This window comes from Balaenoptera acutorostrata, chromosome 21, assembly GCF_949987535.1.
Source record: "Balaenoptera acutorostrata chromosome 21, mBalAcu1.1, whole genome shotgun sequence".
In the NCBI taxonomy this organism is placed as follows: domain Eukaryota; kingdom Metazoa; phylum Chordata; class Mammalia; order Artiodactyla; family Balaenopteridae; genus Balaenoptera; species Balaenoptera acutorostrata.
In genome coordinates, this window is record NC_080084.1 from 6,150,939 (window position 1) to 6,173,882 (window position 22,944).

Genomic DNA, 22,944 nt, shown 5'->3' on the forward strand with positions numbered 1-22,944 from the left:
TCAAGATTGCTTTGGCTATTCGGGGTCTTTTGTGTTTCCATACAAATTGTGAAATGTTTTGTTCTAGTTCTGTGAAAAATGCCAGTGGTAGTTTGCTAGGGATTGCATTGAATCTGTAGATTGCTAATAATTTTTTTAAAAAAATATCTTACTGAAGAAATCACCCTTCCCTTTTGCCCCCTACCTTTAGCTGATGTTTTTGGCATTTTCAACTTTTTATGTATTGAGTCTTCTTAAAGCAAGGCCCACAATTACAGAAAATTCACTGGAGGGAGAAAAAGCCTGCATTTATGCCTCTCAGGGTGTGTTTTTAAATACCAAATAGAAGGGCAGGAGGGAAAAAAATTACATGCCTTCTTGTGCCAAAAAGAGATTAAGAAACGACAAGGCCTTTTACAGTTGGATTGAGGGAAAGGTACCAGGGAAAAAACAGTCCACTAATAGATGAGCAACGCCTGCCGCTTATGATGACAGCAAATGTTTTAGATGATGAGTCCATTTTCAAAGTTCATTAAAAGAAATCTTTAGGGCTTCCCTGGTGGTGCAATGGTTGAGAATCTGCCTGCCAATGCAGGGGACACGGGTTCGAGCCCTGGTCTGGGAGGATCCCACATGCCACGGAGCAACTTGGCCCGTGAGCCACAACTACTGAGCCTGCGCGTCTGGAGCCTGTGCTCCGAAACAAGAGAGGCCGCGACGGTGAGGGGCCCGTGCACCGCGATGAGGAGTGGCCCCCGCTCGCCGCAACTAGAGAAGGCCCTCGCACAGAAACGAAGACCCAACACAGGCAAAAATAAAATAAATCAATTAATTCAAAAAAAAAAAAGAATTCTCATCATAAGGAAGAAAAAAATTTTTTAAAAAATCTTTAATAAAAATATCCAAAGAAAGAAATATGAGCACCAGGGTGTTCTGGAGGCCTTGTAAAAATAGTTGTGTCTTTAATTAATTAAACATGTATGAATTATATATGTTAATGATGTTGTATTAGCCTAGCGTCTGCTGTGTCCCAGGCTCTGTTAGAGGCATGGGGGTAATGCAGTGAACACAAGAGACAAAACTCTGCCCTCACGGGGCTGACATTCAAGTGGGGAGACAGATGAGAAATAAAATACAGATTTAAAACACACAGTGTGACCAATAAGTGATGAGGGCTAAGGAGCAAAATATAAGCAGGAAAGGGAGATATGAAGTGTGTGGGGTGGAGGGGATGAAATTTTAGGGAAAATGGTTAAAGAAGACTAGGATGGGCTTGAATTGTGTCTCCCCAGATTCATATGCTGAAATCCTAATTTGCCAGCACGTCCCAATGTGACTGTATTTGGAGACAGGGCCTATAAAGAGCTAATTAAGTTAAAACGAGATCATTAGGGTGGGCCCTGATCCAGTGTGACTCGTGACCTAATAAGGAGAGATTGGGATACAGACGCACACAAGGACGATTGTGTGAGGACGCGGGGAGAAGATGACCGTCTACAAGCCCAGGAGGGAGGCCTCAGAGGAAACCAGCCCTGCCAACACCTTGGTCTCAGACTTCTAGCCTCCAGATCAGCAAGATATCAGTTTGTGTTTCTCAAGCCACTCTGTGTGTGGTACTTTGTTACGGCAGCCTTAGCGAACTCATACAAAGACCTCACTGAGAAAGCAAGGGGACGAGCCAGCAGGGGTGAGGGGGGAGGTGGACAAGCAAGTGCAAAGGCCCTGAGGCAGGGACATGCCCCGTGTGCCGGGACAGAGCAGCAGGGGGGTGGGTAGAGAGGTAGCAGGGGGTCTGGGGAGGCGGGTGGCGGAGCGGGGGGAGCTCTGGCTTTTACTCCGCGATGGGAAAGTGCTGGAGGGTTTTGGACAGAGAAGTGAGACATGCTCTGACCTACATTTTAACAGAGGCGTTCCGGCTGCTGACTTGCGCACAGACGTCAGGCCGGCAAGGGAGTTAGCCGGGGCACCACTCAGGAGGCAGCTCAGAGCTTCCAATGAGGCATGATGGCAGCTTGCACGAGGGTGGGGCAGAGGGTTTGATAAAACGTGGCTGGATTCTGGCTGTATTTTGAAGGCAGAGCCGGTAGGATTGGCTGACGAATCTCACGTAGAATGTGATAGAAAGAGAAGAGTGGGGAGCTCTACAGTGTTTTTGTTCTGAGCGGCTGGAAGGACGCAGCCGCCAGCACCTGGGATGGAGCCGGGTGGGGGACCGCCACTGGCTCAGTGTTGGGTGTGTTGAAGCCGCTGGCCTTAGAGAGGTGGTTAGAAATCCAGACGGAGACTGGTGTCCATCCAGGGGTGAGCGCGGCCTGAGGAGCGACGTGGGCGAAGCTTCCATCAAGAGGAGTATTAAAATGGCCGATAAACACACAGAGGTGTGCACAGTTTCTCTAGTCATCAGAAAATGCAAAGTAAAACCACAGTAGGTGAGCACGGCTCGCTCACTGGAAGGGCTGAACTCAGAACCAAGGGCGATACCAAGTGCTGGCGAGGATGTGGAGGCCCCGGAATGCTCTTACGTTGCCGGTGGGAACGCAAGTCGGTACAACCACTTCGGAAAAGTGCTTGGCAGTACCCACCAAAGCAAAATACGTGTATGCCCAATGATCCAGCCATTTCACTCCTGGGTCCACACCCAGCACAGCTGCATATCTGTGCTTCTGTCCACCAAAAGGAACATACATGAGTGCTGTGTCCATAGCAGCTTTATTTGTAGCGGCCTCGAAGCAGAAACAGCCCATGTCTATCAGCATGAGAATGGGTAAACTGTTGTACACTCACACTGTGGAATATACTGCACAGTAATGGCAAAGAACCCACTCCTGATATATGCTGGAAACATTCCTTAGCTTGATCTGAGTGGTGTTACACAGGGTGGACGGATTAAATTGTCGTGTAAGGGAGGGACGGAGAATAGGGGCCATTGTTGCAATCCATCCCTACTTGCCACCTCCAAGCCTGCATTTTAACAGATCCCTAGGTGATTTGAATGTGCATTCAAATTTGAGAACAGGTTTTGAAGAAAGACTCTGGCATCTAGTGGGCAATGGAACTGGGGGTGGAAAGGAGAGGAAGGGGGGAGCTCCATGGGACCTCAGGTTCCCAGCTTGAGTGATAGGTGAATGGTGGTGCTGTTACCTGGGAATTGAGATGCCAGGAGGGGTGATGATGGATGTGACCTCTGACAATGCTGCCTAGAAGGCTTGGGTCCACTACTTGTCTCCCGAGGAGAGAGATCAAAGCTGGAGTTAGAGACCCAGTGTTGTTGGAAAGTGGGTGCAGGTTGACACCGAGACTGGGATCATGGTGGGAGGAGCGCTAGACTGAAAGGGGCCAGGCAGGAGTTCTTATTAATGAGCCCTTAAAAGAGCATTCAGGAGACAGGAGGGGAACCAGGCGAGAGCAGGGTCTTGGGAACTAGGGAAGTTTGCAACCAGGCCAAATGCCAACAGGAAGTTAGTTTCCAGATGGAACTGTGGCTGTAGGTTCCGCGGTGCGAGGACAGAATTCAGGGTGAGGGACAAGGGATGGGGATGCAGTGACCGTGCTTTGGGGCAGCTTGGCCATGGAGGGAAGAGATGGTGGGTATAGCTTGTGGAGAGGCACGCTGTGGATGTCTGCTGAGGTAAGGGGTGATTGAAGCCGTGTTTTCTGAGGTGAGAAGGGAAGAGATACAGAGGATAAATCAAAAGAAGAGCATTGACAAGGGGGTGGGTTTAGACAAGTACAAATGCTGAGGATGGGGAGGAAGCTGAGGATGGTCAACCTGGCGGTTTCTGTTTCTTCTGTGAAGTAGAAGACACTGGCATCTGTGGAGAGTGACAGGGGAGGGCAGGCTTGGGGTGGAGAGGAGCAGACAGGAGTGTAGCAGACAGCATCTCTGCGGGCTCTGGGGGCCCAGTGCAGGGTGAGTGAATACATGAATTTTATTCCAGCATTTTCCGAATGCCTTGGCTTTATGCTGTTTTACCTCTTCAAATTTCACTCTGGAAAATGCAGTGGTTAAAATGGTAAGTCGCCTTCCTTTGTAAACCTTGGGTAGGAAATGAGGAATTCTTGAGCTCAATATTCACCTTTGCTATGAACTTCTGACATTATTTTGGACAAGCATAGGAGAGAAGTGAAAGCTCTCCTCAAATATTTGAAGGGACATCACATGGAAGGAGGGTTTGAATAGTCTCCGTGTCTGGCCAGAGGGCAGCGCAGGGTCTGATGTGCACACACTCGGGGAGATGGTTTGGACTCAGGTGGAACAGAGGATCGGCCCTCTGGGGCAGGCCGTTCAGGGAGCGATTTGGCCTGGGAACATGAGAGTGAACAGAGAAATCCAGTCCTCACGTTGGTTGGGAAATGGAAAGGCAATTCCTTCGAATTCTGAGATTCTGATTTTGGGCCTTTCCTGACTCAAACCTGAATTGCACACCTGTAGGGGGTGGCACTGGTCGGATGGTTGGGACAGCCTCTGTCTCCAGAGGGCTCAGGAGCTGCTAGAGGCTTGGTGGTACCTTCTTTCCTAAAAGAGATTAGGGCGCAGGGACAGAATAGAAGAGACCTTCAAAACCCACTCTCCATCGAGGATGTCAGCCCTAGCACCGCAGTAAAAACACAGACTCTAAAGATTGACTTTATGTTTCAACCCTAGGTCCCGTGACTTACCAGCCATCGACCTGGAACAAGTTACTCATTCGCGGTGCCTCAGTCTCCTCACCTGTAAAATGGTGATGGTGAAATGGCACTGCCCCACATGGAGTTGTTCTTCGCGTCAAATGTGCTCAGAAGGATGCCTGGCGCACTCAGTATATTTTAGCTATTTATATTATTTAACGTAGGAGGCAGCTTTTATCTTGGGAAGCTTTATTAATTATTGACAACGTTTCTTTTTTTTTTTTTTTGACAATGTTTCTTTTAAGAACACAAATCGGTCCAGTTGCATAAACTCATAATAACAGAATGGGGTTGGGGGAACCAGTTGGAAATCTTAGGGAAGAAAGGAAAAATTAAAAAATGGACCCCTTTCCCTTCACCTAACAGCAAAATTCAAAGGCTCCACTGAAATACAGAATTTACTTGAGTAATAATTGTCTCTGGGGAGAAAGAAAAAGAGGGGCTTCTAGGGACTGTCTCTTATGCTGGGGTTTCAACATGCGTCTCACGCCGCGCTCCTGTACATCTGAGTGAACAGCCCGCGCTGACCGTGGGTGCACGCAGGACCCCGGGGAGCAAGGAGAAAAGGCAAGAAGAGCCCGAAGAGGGATCACAGCCCAACGCCGCCAGCTGGACAAGAGATGTGGGAGATGGCCCCTGGCGATGCTGTGCTCTGTGGGTTCTGCTTCTACAGCTTCAGAGGGATAGGCTGGCCCTTTGGTAGCCTGCCTGGGGATAGTATCACATGTGTCTAACTCAAGTAATTACTACTACTTCCGCACTGCGGGGGCCTGCTGAGTCACTGGCCAAACCAGTCTCCTGCTGGCTTCCTTTAGGTCAGCCTTGGAGTTAGGGAGCTTGGGTCTGAATTCTGACTCTGCCCACAAGGTGTATGACCTCAGGGAACTTAGGTAAACACGCTCGGCCTCAGTTTCCTCATGTGGGGAACAGGGATAAAAACGCTCTTGTGAGAAGTAAATGTTACACAAATGACTATCAGTGCCTCGGGCATAGCAAACCATTCATAAATGGGGACTCTTATCACTATAGTCTGTTGACATAGGAGTGTCTAGAAGGGTTATCTTCTGAACCCCATAGATGCCCGACACCGTCTGTCCTCTGACCAGGAGGGAGAAAGCCCTTCCAGCGGCCAAGGTGGCCGACGTCACCATTTTCTCCGGTCTCTTCATCTGCTGGCGGAACTCAACGAGAGCCCGGCAGTCCCCTCTTCACCCCGCCTGTGTCCAGATCACCCTGTTGGAACAGATGCCTTCAGACAGCACAATCCCATTTTCTCCTTCTGAGTTTGCAATCTTCTCAATATAGAATAAGATCCAAGGGAACAACCTTACAAGTGACCCCTGGAAATGGACCAGACTTTCATCTTGCCCCACTGAGATTTTGGAAATCCAGGGCCATCACTAGTGGTGATTTGGGGGAACCGAGGCAGCAGATCAATGACACTGACTGTTGATCAATGACAATGTTTCCCCTTTGCATCTCAGAGGGTTTTTGTTTTGCTTTTGATCTTCAAAAGGCTCCTATAAGGATATGGATATATAAGAGAAATCAGGGTTCTGGAGCTGAAAATGGCCTTGGACACCAAATTGTCCAACTCGTTGCCTTTAAGAAATGGAAGTTCAGTGCAGCACAGTCTGGTTCCAGAATATGCACTCTGGAACCAGACTGCTAGGGTTCAAAACCTGCCTCCACTGTTGACTAGCTGTGTGACCTTGTCCCCATCTGTAAAACGGCGGTAACGCCCGGTGCAGTGGAGGGGCTGAACGAAGGTCCGCTAGCTTTATTGTTGCAGGCAGACCTTGGAGATACTGTGGGTTCTGTTCCAGACCACCGCAGTAAAGCAAATATGTCAATAAAGTGAGTCATCCAAATTTTTTTCATTTCCCAGTGCAAATAAAAGTTATGTGTACACTCTACTGTGGTCTACTAAGTGTGCAAAAGCGTTACATCTTTTAAAATGTGCACACCTTAATCAAAAAACACTTTCTTGCTACAAAATGCTAACCATCATCTGACAATGCAGGGTTGCCACAAACCTTCACTTTGTAAAAAATGTATCTGGGAAGTGCAAGAAAGCGAAATGCAATAATACGAGGTAGCCTGTATTCCTTGAACCAGTACACAGTAGACTTGTTGATTTCTTCAACACCCGTTTATTGAACCGCTACTATGGGCCAGACACCATGCAAGGTACTGACGATACAAGGGTGAGCAAAACCAGACACTGTTCCTTCCCTCGTGGAGCTTAACGTCTAGTGAGGAAGACAGGCATCAATCAAAACAGTCACACTCATGTACAATTGTACCAGGGCAGGTGCTATGAAGGAGGCACTGTGCGGTGCAAATGGGAAGGTAGAGTTGGTCAGGGGCTCCAGAAGGGCCCGTCCAGAAGTGCCTCCTTGAGGAAGTGAAGACCACCTTGATGTCTGATGAGTGAGCTGGACCTAGCCAGCCTGGGGATGGTGGGTGTGTGTGTGTGTGGGGGTGGTCAGACAGAACAGTCTGAGCAGAGGGCAGCAAGGACAAAGGCCCTGTGGAGGGACAGCGCTGACCCTTCCAAAGACTGCTGAGGCTGGAGCACTGGTACCAGGGCAGACCTGGGGTAAGACCCATAGGTGGGAGGAAGAGCCCGATCATTCAGGGCCTTGCAGGCCACATCAAAGATTTTCATCAGGACTTCCCTGGTGGCGCAGTGGTTGAGAATCTGCCTGCCAATGCAGGGGACACGGGCTTGAGCCCTGATCCGGAAAGGCCCCACATGCCGCGGAGCAACTAAGCCCGTGCGCCACAACTGCTGAGCCTGCACTCTAGAGCCCGCGAGGCACAACTACTGAGCCCGTGTGCCACAACTACTGAAGCCCGTGCGCCTAGAGCCCATGCTCCGCAACAAGAGAAGCCACTGCCGTGAGAGGCCCGCACACCGCAACGAAGAGTAGCCTCTGCTCGCCGCAACTAAAGAAAGCCTGCGCACAGCAACGAAGACACAGTGCAGCCAAAAAAAGAAAAGAAAAGAAATTTAAAAAGATTTTCATCTTCATGCTCAGAGCAAGAGAAGGATGGTGAGCTGAGACGTGACAACCATCAGATCTGTGTTTTGAAAAGATTAGTATACCAAAACTCCTCACTACCCCATCCAGGTCGGGACACACAGTTTTGAGGGCATTAGCACGCTGTGGCCCTCTTTGCCTGGCAAAGCAATAAAGCTATTCTTTTCTATTTCACCCCCTTCCCCCCTGCCAAAAGAAAAGAAAAGATTAGTGTGACTGCAGTGTGGGGCATGGATTGTGGGTGACCAGAGCAGATGCAGGCGCAATGGTAGGAGGCTGGGGGGCACAGGGGCATGGGCTCATGCCCCTGTGCCCCCCAGCGTCCTAGAGGTCTGGGCCAGAGATAAAATATGTGCCTTGTTGGCCGGGTGATTGCAGCCACGGGTACGGGTGGGCTACCCTGGGGAGAGGGTCTAGAGCCCCCTTGTACAGTACAGTAACCACGAGTCACATGCAGTGCTTAAGTGACTAACACGTGCCTCCTCTGAATTTAGATGTGCTGAGTGTAAAATACACACTGAATTTTGAAGCCTTAGTCTAAAACAAGGTGAACTATCTCACTGATACTTTTGTATTGGTTGCATGTTTAAATGATAATATTTTAGATACATTGAATTGAATAAAATATATTATTAAAATTAATTTTACCAGTTTCTTTGAACTTTAAAAAAACGTGGCTCCTTGAAACTTTAAATTGCATACGGGATTGGCGTTTGTGGCTCCCGTTGTGTTTCAGCTGGACAACGCTGAGCTATTGTGAGGAGAGGAGAGGGTCCTGGACCAGCCCTGGGAAAGGACGGTGTTCAAAGCAAGCTTTCAGCTGGTACTTTTAAACTATTGGCAAGCAGCTAGGTGGAGAGGGTTGCCCGGAATAGGGAGATGGAAGGGGAGTGGGGAGGGCTGGGGACGGAAGGTTCCAGAAGGAACTGAAGAGGAGGTGGCCGACTCAGCCGCTCCCCAAGTTTGTGCTGTCGGGGGCCGGTGCCCAGCGTGGAGTCCTCTGAGCGTCATTCCCGGCCCACAGTGTAGCCGACGCCTCCTCCGCAGGCTCTAGTCCGGCTGGTTAGCCTGCATCAAGCCCTCAGCTTAGGAGGGCCCGAAGAAGCAGACTGCTTCCCAAGAACTTCTCACCCACTCCTGAATATTGTCTTCCACCAGTCCCTCTCTAGCCCCCTGGGAACGAGGAGCTCCGTCCCCGCGGACGGGCCAGGAGTGCGTCGGGAGCGGCACGGGGCCGAGGGACAGGGGTTCGCGAGCCGGGGCCTCGGCCACGCGAGGGCGTGGGCGGATGAGCGCGAGGCCCCTTCCCCTCCCGCAGCCTGGCTCTGTGTCCGGTGACCCGCACGGCCAGGGGTGCGGCCCTTTCCCGCTGCACACGGGCGCAGGCGGCGTCGCCCAGCGCGGGTGCGAGAGGCCGGGAATGGGGGGTGGGCGGTGCCCGGCGCTGAGACCAGCTCCACTCCCGACAAAAGACGACCGAAGGAAAACTCTCTTCACCTCGGACGCGTTTTCTATCTGTACCGAGAAAATATGCAAATGAAAGGCCCCCATGGTCTGACGGGGCAAATCCAGCTCCAGGAGAGCGGCTGGGGGAACGGGCGCTTCCCGGGGATCCTGGCCACCACGCCCCTCGGCGGGCGCCCGGGGCGGACGGCAGGGCGGGCTCGGGGGGCTGCGTCCCGGACCCCGCGGCCGCCGCCCCCGCCGCGGCCTCCTCGCCCCGCGATGCGGTCGCTTCCGCCGCCGCCTCCAGGCGTGCCGGTCCACGGGGTGGCCTCGGCGCGGGGCCCGTCGCCCGCCGCAGCGTCCTCCCGGCCCCCGGCACAGCGAGGCCGCCCGCAGGAGGGCCCTCCGCGGCGCCCCGGCAGCTCCGGGGAGCGCGGCGGCTTTGTTGCCGCGACCCGACGGCGCGGGGGCCCGTGCGTCTGGCGGCGGCGGCGGCGGCGGCGGCCCTGCAGTGGCGGAGCCCGGCCGGCCCGCGCGCCCGCAGCCGGGCGCTCGCAATGCGCCAGCGCTGGCGCCGAGCGCGGGCGCCGAGCCTCGTCGGGCTGGCCGGGCCCCCCGGCCGCCAGCTGCCCCCGCGCCGCCCTGCGTTAACTGCTGGAGTCCACCTCCTCCCCGCCGTTCGCCGCTAGCCGCAGTACGAGCCGCCTCCCCGCAGCCGCCGCAGGAGAGGGAGGGGGACGGGGGGAGGGAGGGGGGAGGGAAGGGGAGGGGGCAGGCGGCGGCGGGGCCGAGCCCAGAGCCCGTCCCGGGCGCCGGCGAGGAGCTCCGGCCGCGGCGTGAGGCGCCATCCGGGGGCCGCCTCGCCCTCCGCGCGTCTCGCGGCCGCGTCCCCCGCCGACCCGGCAGCCGCCTTCCCGCGGCGGGGAACGCCACTCCCCACTCCGCCGGCGCGCAGACTCCTTTTTTCCTCCCCGGGAGGGTGTCGCCACCTGGATCGCCAAGTGTGAGGGGTCCGGGAGGCGGGGACCGAGCGGGGCACCGTGGCCGGCCATGGCTCAAGCGGCCAAACAGCTGAAGAAAATCAAAGACATTGAGGCGCAGGCCCTCCAGGAGCAGAAGGAGAAGGAGGAATCCAACAGGAAGCGGAGGAACCGCTCCCGTGACCGAAAGAAGAAGGTAAGGGGGGCGGCGGCGACAGCCCGGCGGCAGAGGCGCCCGGAGGAGGCTGAGGGGAGAAGCAGCTCGGCAGAGCCGGGAGCGGGGAGGGGCGCGGGGCCCCGGGGCCGGCCGAGTCGGAGCCGCCGGGTGGAGGGCGCGGGGCGGGAGGGGAGCGGGGAAGAGGCTTCGGTGCGGCCGGAGGAGGACAGGGCAGGAGTCTGGAAGGGCAGAGCGGGCGGCGCGGAGGCTGAGAGCGCGCGGAAGCCGGCCCGCGCGCTGCCCGCGCAGCCCTTTCAGCACCCTGGACAGACGCCGGCGGGCCCGCGCTGCGCCGCGCCCGGAGGAACTTTTCCGGCCTCGGGCGGCGGCGGGATGCTGGGCTACTCCGCTCAGGCGCGCGGCCTCGCCGGGCTTTGCAGGGAAGCCGGTTTGGGGAAACGCGGCTCCGGGCTCCGAGGCTGCTCTGCCCTGCGCCTCGCCGGTGGTGACCCACTCTCGGAGCGCGGAGGGCCTCGTTCCCGGGGCTCTGCCCTGCCCCTCCCGACCCTCCTCGAGCCCAGGCAGCGCCTTTCCCAACCCTGTGTGCCCAGGGAAAGAACGGCTCGGCCCGGCGTCACTTGGCAACGTCTCCTGTTCTTGTCACTAGAGAGGAGCGGCGGATGGCCAGGAGGGGAAGTTCCTTTGGAAGTCGGGCGCGGGTGCTGTCCAGCCTGGCCCGAGGGCCTGCTCAGAGAACAGGTCTCCCCTCTGTGGAGGAGTCGGGGCACGAGACACCCCCCAGCAAAGGCCCAGACCCCTCAGGGCAACCGCTACTGTGTTCAGCGCTTCCCTTCTGGGTCTGGGGCCTTCCTACCCCCAACTCAAAGCGCCTTTAGAAACACCTTTGGTGAGAGACACCTTCCCTTGTGAAGGGAGGGCGTTAGCTGACTGGGCCAGGGCTCCAGCAGAGCTGTTTCAGAGCTCCCTGTGCAGGAGGCCGGGAGTCCATGGATGCGGTTCTTTGGATTGGAGATTGGGCTGAACTAACTTCAGCTCCCGCAGAGCCATTTCAGCCTGCGGACGTCAAGGCGGAGCACGGCCTGCAAGCCCTTCACTGGGGAATGGGGCCCCCGGGGTTCCAGGGCTGAGACGCAGGCCTTCCTCGTGGAGAAGGAAACATTTTTTCTTGAAACTGTCTCACTCTGAGAAAGAAGTTTGGAGCCTCTGGCTGACAGCAGAGTGGGGACAGGCTGCCTGTGGGTCAGGCTCCTCATACCACTTGGTCAGCAGGACCCACATCCAGCCTGTTCCTCGAGATGAGACCCAGGGGCAGAGATGTTCTCTAACCGTACCCAGAATAACCGGCGTGCTAGGCTTCGCCGTACCCCTTCCAAAGGCGACCCTCCCCCCGACTCCCCCCCCCCCCCGCCGGACTGCCGTCTCGTGTGTAAATAGTAGTTTCGCAAAGGCACCACCCCTTTAGCAGGACCTAAAAAGAAGCCTTCCCCAGACCCACGGGGAATCGGAGTTTGGGTTGGTGCCTCTTAGAGAGAGAGTCCCATCAGGTCCTTCTGTTGGGTCTGAAATACCAGAGCCCATCTTGTGAGTCCGGCAGGGGGAAGTCTGGTTACATCTGACGGCACTCACCCACTTTCTTGGCATGAATGTAAACTTCTCCTGAGGAAAGCGTGCTCTCTATTTCCATCCCTGCCTAGTGCTTTAGGAGCGAAGCCCATCCTCTCCCAAACTGCTCACTCTATGTTTTTATCCCACTTCTTGCTCCCCAGCTCCTTCCCTGATGCTCCTGAGACTATAAATAAATTTTTTTTTTTTGGGAGCCATAGTCAAAACAAAACTCTCCCTTTCTTCTCTTCTGTGAATTCTTTCCATTCACTGTAACTCCCTTCAGTAGAACTCTGAATCCTGACTGCACGTAATACACACATAGAAAAGTGGCAACTCCAGTATTCTTTTTGTTCCTTGACCTTAGTCTTTACATTCCTGGTGAACTTGATCTCCATGGTGAGTGCTGGATGATAATATATTCCCTTCCCCACCCCCTAGTTGTGTTATTTTGTTTTACTAGCTGGTCATAGCATACTGCGTCAGTAAGCATTTGAAAATCTGCCATGTACAGATTTTCCTTATTTTATGCAGTGTCCTGGGTGCTAGGATGGATCCAACAATAATAAAATAATAAGGACATCTTAATTCAAAGTGATAGTGATGATGTAAACTCTTAAATTCTTGGGGTGAGGGGCGATATGGTATGGGGTGAGGTGTGAGGGTGCTTGTTTTTTTTTTTTTATAAATTTATTTATTTTTATTTATTTATTTTTGGCTGTGTTGGGTCTTTGTTGCTGCACATGGGCTTTCTCTAGTTGCGGCGAACGGGGGCTACTCTTCGTTGCAGAGTGCGGACTTCTCATTGCGGTGGCTTCTCTTGTTGCAGAGCACAGGCTCTAAGCATGCGGGCTTCAGTAGTTGTGGCTCGCGGGCTCTAGAGCGCAGGCTCAGTAGTTGTGGCGCAGGAGCTTAGTTGCTCTGCGGCATGTGGGATCTTCCTGGACCAGGGCTCGAACCCATGTCCCCTGCATTGGCAGGCAGATTCTTAACCACTGCGCCACCAGGGAAGTCCGGGTGCTTGGTTTGTGTGTCGTAATGATGGTGAGCTCTTTTCGCCATCGGCCGGGTCTTGAGAGCCATCTTAGAGAGCAGAGTTAAAATTTATAGCAAAATACAAAATCACAAGAAAGTGGAAGGCCCTCAGGAGAAAGGTACGGGAGGTAGAGCAATGCGGAAAGCCTCTTTAGAGAGGGCAGAGGACACTCGTGCAGGAGCTGGTTGAACAGATGGCCGAGGTGGGGCTGGGGGCCAGAGTGAAGGTTCATATAAGGTGAGGTCTAATGAAGACCCGTTTTCCACAAATGAAGTCATTTTCTTAAGGCAAAGTATATTAAGATCAAGCAGCTGAGGACTCTACCCTGGTCACCCCAGACTTGGGGTTGCTGTGGGACCACGCGCATTTCAGCAGGAAGAAAGAGCTTCACACGTGCAGATAGACATTTGACGCCAGTGATTGGTGATTTGGGTGAACGTGTCGCTGAGCAAGGGTATTCTGTATTTACTAAAAGGAAAGGTGTTTGTCCCATGGGCAACCTACCTATCACAGGGGACTAACTGAGCAGAACCGCATCCCTCCCCATTTGTAGAAATCATCGCGGTTGTAACTTCAACGGTGGTTGCAGCCTTTACAGTTGGTGGTATTGTGTGGGAAGGCGCCGGCTGACGGTGCTGTGCAGCGGGGCTGGAGGCTGATGTTGTGACGCACTGACTGACACAGATAGAAACCACCTCGACTCAGGCAATCGAGCTAAAGCTCTGGAGCTCGAGCAAGGCCTGCATCCTTCTGGGGCTTCATTCAGTTTTCTGCTTGTGCAGCACACGTCCTCGTCAGATGCTTGCTGTTGGAGCTGCAGTTTTTTGGGGAAAAAAAAAAAAGAGCCAGTATTTATGACGCTGACTGATAAGTCCCCTGCTTCTGAAGATGGGGTTGGAAGTAAATAAATTGCAAAGCATGTGTCAAGCAGGCATTTGCATTAAGAACGGCAGCTTTCTAGGGCTGAGGAGGCCTTGGGCATAAGGATGTGTGCGCTTTTTCTGTTTACTCAGAGCTTGAGGTTGGGAGAGGAGGGTGGGGAGGTTGGAGAAAAGGTGAGGCCGAGGATGGATGAGGAAGAAGAGGGACAGAGTTAAAGAAAGGAGGAGAGGAGGAGGGGTGAGGGAAGCAGACAGGGAGAGAAGGGGGCTGACATCTCAGCCCTGCTTTAAGCGGTGACACTCAGCCTGCAGTGCCAGTAAGTTCCCTGGGGTAGCGTTTACTGAGCTCTCTCCTTTTCTCTTGTTCTGTCCACCTCCTTCATCCTCTGATGTTGGTGAAGGAGGGGACCAGGCCCTGTACATAGCTGTCTACCCAATACCAAGCTCAGCACCTGACACACAGTGGGCACGCCATGAACGCGGGGGACAAGTGCTTGAATGAGTGGGGTCGTATGTCTGTCTCTGTTCACCTAGAGGTTTCTTGGTCATCGGCTTGTGTCCAGATGAACAATGCACTCTTTTTGGGGGGCATCTGAAGAAAGCCTGACACTTCTTTCTTTTCGAATCATTTGCAAACCAACAGAGATTTGTAGGCAGGCAGTGGAACCATCTAATTTTTTGGTGCAGTGAATTCTACCACCGAGCCTGTAGTTAGTTCCTTGCAGGGTCTCTGCTGCACTAAATGACAAGTGCTTTTAGCCACTGGGAACAGCAGTGTTTGCACCGGACCCCAAGGAGCCGAGCAGAGGAGGGTGCAGGAAGAAAAAAAGCAAGCCCGGGCGCGGAAAGTGGCCATCCCCACTTAGCCGTGCAGGCAGCGTTGTCAGCCCTACCAGTCTCTGCAGCATCCCCGGAGGGCCCTCGGCCTTCCTCACATAGCCAGACCAGGCCCTGCTCCTGGACTGCGGAGACGTCTTTGGTTGATCCAGTGACCAGAATCACAAGCATGAGCCGAGACTGTGGCCAGGGCTTACCCCCGGGAGGTGGGTTAGGATGGGGAGTGGGGCGGTGAATAAGAGTGGGATGAAGGGCAGGAGATTAGGCAGGAGGGTCATGGGGGCCCGCATCTCCCATTCGCAGAGGGTCTCAAATGTAAACTTCTGCTGCTATCTCCAAATGAGTCTATATATTCAATCCAAGAAAGAACGTACAGGATCAAAAAGAATCATGTTCCTCACGCATCCTTAAACCGAGGTCCTGCTGCAGAACCACAGCCCTAGTATAACTGTTGGGGCATGAACTGATATCTGCATATATAAGTCTCTGTTTGGATGTTGAAGAGCATAACGACGTCTCATTGCATGTTAATTATTAAACGTGTTAATTTATTTAGTTCTTAGCCTTTAAAATACACCACAGCTTGGGTACCCGCCCTTTGGTACCTCTTCTTATTTCAGTACCTGGGGAGCCTCAAATAATGCAAGTGGCCCTCCTCCTCTCGGGCACTGGCTGAAGATGTGGGAACTCTCCCAACTCCCTGTCTACCCATCTTCCAATCCAGCGCCTCCCTCCGTGCTACAGTAGTGGTGGGGCTGTTCCCTGGGAGCTACGGTCCCCCACAACCGTCCACTAGACCAAGAGAGCAGGATGTTGTGGGCAGAGGAGATGTTACACCCTCAGATGCAGCCAGCACTGTGTGCTTGGCGCCTCACAGCCATGGCTCCAAGGAGGTCGGGCGGCAGCTGAAATTTGGAGCCTGAGGCGAGGGCCCTCCCTGTGAAAGGGAGCGGGAACCAGCCCTGGGACCCTTCTCTTGCTCACCAGTTCTGCTTTCTCCTCGCAGTATGCAAGAGCTTTTATTTTAACTTCAGTCTAAGGACGCTGCTGCCTTCTTTCTCTAAAAACGAGCAAGCTTTAGTGAGTGGGTACCACGTGCCAGGCAATTTTCCTGTGTGTTGGCTCATTCCCGGCCTTCGCCTCTATAAGTGGATCCATCAGTCATTTCTTCCACCTTCACTGTCAAAGCCCATCACACTCTTCTTCAAGAAACCTTTCCTGAATGCCCCCCATCACTCTTTCTCTGCACTCTGGGTTGCTCCAGCCTTTGTTCTGGCGTGTGTGCATGTGTGTGAGACACGTGTTCTTGTTTTATCCCTTCTACTAAATTGTAAGCTCCTTGAAGCCAAAGCCAGAGTCTTTGCACATAACCACTCAATAAATATTTATGGCTTGAAATGACTCAGAAGCTACATTTAACTGGTTCAAATTTTTTTTATTATTATTTATTTATTTAATTTTGGCTGCGTTGGGTTTTTGCTGCTGCGCGCGGGCCCTCTCTAGTTGCGGCAAGCAGGGGCCACTCCCCGTCGCGGTGCACAGGCCTTCCACTGCGGCGGCCTCTCCCATTGTGGAGCACGGGCTCCAGGCGCGTGGGCTTTAGCAGCTGCGGCACGCGGGCTCACCAGTTGTGGCTCACAGGCTCTAGAGTGCAGGCTCAGTAGTTGTGGCACACGGGCCCAGCTGCTCTGCGGCATGCGGGATCCTCCCGGACCAGGGATCGAACCCGTGTCTCCCGCATTGGCAGATGGATTCTCAACCACTGCGCCACCAGGGAAGCCCTGGTTCAGATTTTTTTTTTTCTTGGTCTTTCTATTTGATGTTGGTAGAGCTGGCGCTATAGAAGTGGAACCAAGTAAATCTGTTTTTTTCCCTGAATTATTCTGACTAAAGCAAAGGCTGCTGCCATCAGTGTTTGGTTTTGGGGAAAAGCAGGTAAGCTTTGCTTGGCTCCATCTATCCATTCCTGGTTCTTGAAAAGCAGCTCAGACATCTACCTCGTGCAGAGCGCTGGGCTGGGAGTCAGACGCCTGGATTCCAGTTTCAGCTCTTGTACTTATTAGCCACCTGGGCATGAATAAGCTGCCGAATTTCTATGAGCCTCAGTTTCCTCATCTGTAAAATTGGGATGAGAATCAAAGGAGAGTGTGCTTTGTAAAATTTAAAACTCCCGTATATTTAAGAGGTTACAGTTATAACATAATAATGATTGTTAATTAAATTATTCTTTCTAATAAATCCAAAGCTCCGGCCCCGCCTTCCAGAGGTTGCATGGAGTCTTGACGTTTGCTTGGGAAGGCCAGCACATTATTATTTCAGTGCTGGTAAATGAGAAAAGGACACTTTAAATCATTTTCTTCATTTCATTTTCAGGAAAGAAATGAATTTCCTATTTTGACAAGATTTATTATCGCAGACTTAGTTATCTCCACGGGGGCAGTCTACAACTTTGAGATGGACTTTATTAAAGCCCTGCATGGCAATTATAGCTGTATATCAAAAGGGGAACATAAAAGTGGTTCCTGAACTTTCTGAGAATGCCATCCCTGTTGGGGCCTGGGCTGATAAATCTGGGGTGTGGAATATCACAGACAATGGAACACGTGTTGTTATGGGCAGACCAGACTCCTCCAGGGAGACTCTGTACATCTTAGGAGTGTAAGCATAGCACATCCTCCAAGAAAGGAGAACTTGCATTATGAACCCTCAAAGGTAAAATAGAGAAGATTGAATGGCCAGCCAATTTTGAACAAAAAAACCTTTCTTTTCTCCTTTGCTTCCCGTGCAACTGGATGCTTCCCCTCGAAGAAAAATGTTCTGTGTTTTTGCTAAGGTGATAATACTTTTTCAGTGTGGGTTAATACATTTTTTATCCATTTCAGAGCACTGTCACCAATGATAGCTACAAACAACCTTTGCTTATCCAAGGAGGGCCTGTCTTTATTGAGAGGCTATGTGTCCTATTGTCTCGCTGGATCCTGCAACAGCCGGTGACCGCAGAGCCGGGGCCCAGCTCCAAAGCTTGTTCACAGGCCTCTGCAGTAGGCTGCCTTCTTCCGTGTTTGTTACATCCTCAGGATGCTCAAGGATATGTGGGCCCTGGGAGGGGAGTTAGAGCTGAGGGTATCTTTCCTGCCTTCTCGTGCAGGACTTGCAATTAGTGGGAAGGCTGCCAGAGCGGGAAGTAACCTGAGGCAGAGAATGGAGGCAGGTGGTCTGGGCTCAGGACAGAAGGGCTAGTGTCCAGATTGCAGGCGGAGCGTGGCGTCTGTCCATGGGCTCCTCTGAGCGTCTCTGCAGCAGCCCGCGTGATGGTGAAGCCCCTCTTCAGGCCTTGGGTTAAGGCAAGAGGCCAGATGACAAGTGACTCCTAGGGCTCACCTGCTCCGCTTCTGTCTCGTCCGCCTCACGAAATGGTTATTTCCCCCTTTACTTTCCATTTTGGAGATTTCTCTTCCTACCACAGAGCTGGCATCTTCTCCACATGATCGTTTAATAACCTGCTTCTACATGGAGTTACAGAGTGATAACGTGTCTGCCGTTTTCATCTATTTTTCCTTACTTTCTGGGACTTCTGCTTTTTTTGTGGATGTGTAGAGGGCCTCTGAGGTCCTGGGCCTGCATGAGAAACACTTACCAGGAGCCCGACTTGGATGGGTGGGAACGGAAATGAGCACGGCCCGGCTGTTGCCCAGACCTCTCACGTCTCTCCCTTGGATTTCCGTGGTTTCTTTTCCTGCCCCTAAGAAGTCAAGCGGGCTAAGTGATGCCCATGAAGAGGAGTGCAGTCAGGGAGAAAACAGGCTTGGGAGCTTAAAAGGCACAGACTAGCGTTAAAGTAGAATTGGGAGTGTCAGGATGGAGTCAGAGGAAGCATCACAGGAGAGGAAAGGAGGTGCTTAATTACGGACTGGCCAGAGCCATGACTCCTAAACCCAATTCTGAGGTTGGAGGGATGGCCCCAGATACTCGCGGTGAGACCCACAGGGAAAGAGGGAGGGGAGAAATGGTCCCAGAGGCCCCTCAACTTTGCTGGTGTCAAAACCACCTTGGGGACAGGGCTTATTACATGCAGACCTGCCCCACCGCCCACCTGCAGAATCAGATGCTGGGCACTATGGGGCCAGGTACCCACATGTCCAGCAAGGTCCCCTCGGGTGGAGCTCGCACAGAGCAGAGTGGAGCCTCTGTTCTAGCAGATGGACAGGAGCCAGTTGATGGGTGGTGGTAAAACTAAGGGACAATCAAGCCAGGAGATGAAGGAAAGAGGAGAGATGGTAGGGGATTTGTATTTGCTTATTATTTATTCTGTATCCACTTTCCCAAAGGAAGTGGGCAAGGAAAGAGTTGACTTGAGCACCGTGGCCAGTCCTATGGGAGAGGTGAACCTGGCCAGGACCAGGGCCTGGGGCAGCTTCCTGGGGGGAGAGGCTGGGTCTTCATGGACTGTTAGGGGTCAGCCTGGTGAATGGGGGCAGGACATTCAGCTGAGGCAATAGCATGGGTGGAATGTGAGCGAGTGGGCTCTGGAGGAGGAGGTGGTCCAGGACCTGTGGGCCCAATAGCAGGAGCCAAAAGAGCGGGCTGGGGAGGTCAGGGTGAGCCGGAGAGGAAGCTGAGATGGGGCCCGCCTGGGTCCAGAGCACAGAGGAAGCCCGAGGCACTCCAGGCAGAAGTCTGAAAGGCTACTGTGCCTTCAGTGCAGAAATGGGACGGTGCGGCTTCATGATAAGCAGGGCATCTAGAACGCGGAAGAATAGTCCAGCGGAGGGATAGGGTGTCTTGTGCTGGGGTGGCCAGTGGGGATGGAGCATGTGACAGACTGGAGGCATCTGGGCGGTGGAGGAAGTTGGTCTTTGTGAGTAACAAAGTGGGTGTAAGTAATCAGCAATGCTGCTGTGGGTTTCTTCTTGACATATGTTAACATATGTGCGTGCGTGTGTGTGTGTGCGTGTGCGCGTGTGCGTGTGTGTGTGTGAATTAAATGTCAGCAGGGCCTCCTATCTGACTTGGTGTTGGGGTAGTTCGTTGGTGGTGCCTTTCGTTGAGCTGGGAACAGGTTAGGAGGAAAATGACAAGTCCTTTTTACGGAATACGCTGTTAGGTAGCTTCCTGGGGCTCTCATGTGATGGCGGGAGAGCTAACAGAAAGTGTCCTTCAAAGCGCGGGAAGCTGTGAGGCTTCATGGAAAGGAGAGGCTGTCTGTCCAAGTCCGAGCTCACCAGCGAAGCCCTGGCCTGCAGGTCTTCTGAGAGGTTGCCTTAAATAGGGCACGTGCACGTGACAAAGCCTGCGAGGCCTGGCGGGAGCTAAGGCACCTGACTGGTGGCTACTGACGACGGCAGGGAAAGCAGGGCCCTGGGGCCACACGTGGGCTGCAGGAAGGCAGGGCTCGCGATCTTAGTTCCCCAGCCGGGGGTGGAACCCGGGCCCTCGGCAGGGAGAGCGCCGAGTCCTGACCACTGGGCCACCAGGAACTTCCCTCGCCACTCTTAAGCGTGTGACTTTGGTGCCATCACCCGAACGGTGAAATGCTATGCATTCACTCAAAACGATGCTTAAAATTATAGGTTTTTAAGAATATGCTTCTAATAAAAATGCAGGACTATGCTTCAGCTGTAATGTCATTAAAAAATGCAATGTGATGTAATTAAAAGGAAAGACGGAGGATGCCTTGCTTGCCAAGGAGGGGAGCCAGGCCTTCTCCGCCTGCGTGTCTCCTGCAGACACAAGCTGGGATGGATGGATGACCTCACACCCCAGGAGAGAATTCCAAGGTGATGTGGACTAGAGCCCAGTAGGTAACGGAATGTTCTGACTCCAAGTGGAGCTGGAGTGCGGTCCTGAGAGTCTGAGCAGCTGGGTCTTGGCGTGGGAAGCCACCCATTGTAAACCAGCTTGAAAATGTGTGTGTGTTGGGTGGAATACTCCACTCCACAGCCAGAGTGACCTTCCAAAAATGCAGATCAGATCCTCACACTCCTGCCTTTTGAGTCCCTCGGTGGCTTCCGAACTGCCCTTAGAATAAAGTCCTGGCGGGTTACTCCAGCGTCCAAGGACCCCCGGGGAGCCCGTAGCTGCCGTTCCTGAATCGTCTTTCTCTCCTGCAGGCTGCACTCAGCTGTGCTCCGAACTTCTTCTAGGACGTAGGATACATGCGCGTTCTCTGCCTTCAGATCTTCTGTCGGCTGAATCTTTGGCCTCAAACACTAACGCCAGCTCCTCTGTCAGAATTCAGTTTAAACCTTGCCTCCCAGGTGCTAGATGAGGTTAGGCTACGCTGCCCCGTAAGGCAACCAGGAGATTGCATGGATGTCCGTGTGTGCCAAGAGGGCGTCTTTGATCGAGATGTCGGAGCAGCGGAGAAGAGATGCCGGCAGTGGCTTTAGATGGAGTCAGATGGTCCAGGGCTCGTGCCCTGGATGTTTACTAACTGGGCGACTCTGGGCAGAGTGCTCAGTTTTCCTCGCTGAGTCTTGGTTTTGCCAGTTGTAGGGTGGAGGGAATAATACCTACTGGACAACCATGCAGGGTTGGTGGAAGGATGGTAAAGCACCTGGGATACAGTAAGCACTCAATACATGCCAGGTCCGGTTCCGATGACGCCTTAGTTCCCACTCATACCCATCCCTGCCCACCCCCCCGCCCCCAGTGGGAGCAATCAATGAAATCCAAGGTGTGACCCTTGGCAGGCTGTGAGTTCCTTTCCAGAGACGGCCATCAAGGATTCATCCCAAGGTTGGTAGTGCTCATCTAGCATCACTGCCAATTTCTTAAATGAATTAGGGAAACCTGGAGAAATGTGATCTCAAATGCCAGTGAAAGCGAAGAATCGGGGAAACAGCCCAAGTCAGAAAAATGTCAAAGTCTGAAATGTTGGTGGAGCTGTACTGAATCTCTGGAGATGTTACATTCTCCTGTGGCGTGGAGGCTTGGCAGATTCATTTTAATGCCCTTAAAGAGCTGCTTTGGTCTCTGCCACCTGGGAAGCGGGAAGTCTGGCGTGCTGATCCCGGCTTACGTGGTGCGGCCGCTGCTCGGGACCCAGGGCCTCTGTAGACGTGGAGCAGCGTCCTGGGAGCCACGATGCTGCAGCTGGGCCTCGCTTTCTGCTGCAGGTGGAGCAAACCGCAGTCCGACGGTTGGTCTTTCTTTGAACGCTGCCTTCTGGCTTCTCGCGTGTGTCACAGCACGTGGACCTCGTTCTTGAGCAGATATGCACCTGAAGGACATCTGGGCTACAAGCCGCATGGTTGACTCTTGGCACTTTAACCCACTTGTCAGTGTTGCCACCCATGCGACAGGACTTAGAAGAGGCAGGTGGAAAGAACATCCTTCATGATGCGGTACTGAGGTAGGCGCTACAGCGTCGTTAGATCCTTCCGGAAGAGCGTGTAGGCTCCCGCCCATGCACGCAGCTTCTTCCACTTGGCTTGCACCTCCACTGCTCCTGCCCGAGCCTCCCCGGTCGCTTTTCCGGTCCAGCCTTCATCCTGCGGCAACCGCCATGGTGCCACTCCCCTTCGTGAGACCCTCCACTTCCCTCCCATCACCTTTAGGATAAAGTCAGACTCTTTCCCATGGCTTCCGAGGCCGTGGGCGCCCTGCCTACCGCTGGGGGCTTACCCCATCCCCCCACCGTGCCCCCCGGGTTTGTGGTGCCGCCCTGCCACCGCCCCCCCGCCCCCCACCCCCCACGCCCAGCTTCGCTTCCTCCAAGAAGCTCTCCCGAGTCTGGGTCAGAGATGCCATAGAAGAAGGGAGGTCGGTGAGGCCGTGTCCAGGACCCCATCCCACTCGGCCGTCTTTCACAGATAATGGCACTTTCAACCAAGTCCTAGGACAACACAGGAGCATGGGCCCGTTACCTTGCATTTCTCAGCTAACGACGCCCGTGCGTGATGTGGGTTGTACGGACCTCTGCTTCCTCTCCGATCACCCCCAGATGTGCGAGCTTTAGCTACGCATGGTTGTGGATGAGAAGAGCAGGCCGGGGAGTCAGGAGACGTGGCCATGCGTTCTGGTTCTTTCCACTCTCTTGCGTAGCTTTGGACACTTCTCCGAGCCTCGGTTTCCATGCCTCTAAAGCAAGGGGATCGGTTTAGCGAGCTTTTAAGACTCTTCTGGGGGTGCTGGTAATTCCGTGAATATGTGAATTTCCAAGGCCAGAGCAGAATGGTTCCCAGAGGCCAGCTAGCTTGCCCTGGCCTCTGGTGTGCTGGGCGGGACGTCTGGATGGAGGAGGCTGTCAGGTGTCGAGGTCCAGCTCTGATGGATACCAGACCCCAGG

The 22,944-nt window shown here is 53.5% G+C and overlaps 1 protein-coding gene across 10 annotated transcripts in view; it reads left to right on the plus strand.

Moving 5' to 3' along the window:
- Window positions 1-10,019: 10,019 nt before the first annotated feature.
- The window catches only part of ANK1 (ankyrin 1), a 209,891-nt gene continuing 196,966 nt past the window's right edge, over window positions 10,020-22,944 (plus strand). For 2 of the 10 annotated variants that reach the window (XR_009006492.1, XM_057537206.1), the window contains exon 1: window positions 10,114-10,316. Coding sequence is in view for 5 of the 10 variants with exons in the window: in XM_057537206.1 (XP_057393189.1) it covers window positions 10,191-10,316 (126 nt within the window). In the remaining 5 variants the exon portion in view is untranslated. Of the gene's footprint in view, window positions 10,317-22,944 lie in introns of all 10 variants that reach the window. The other 8 variants (XR_009006488.1, XR_009006489.1, XM_057537205.1 and 5 more) reach the window with 7 other exon arrangements.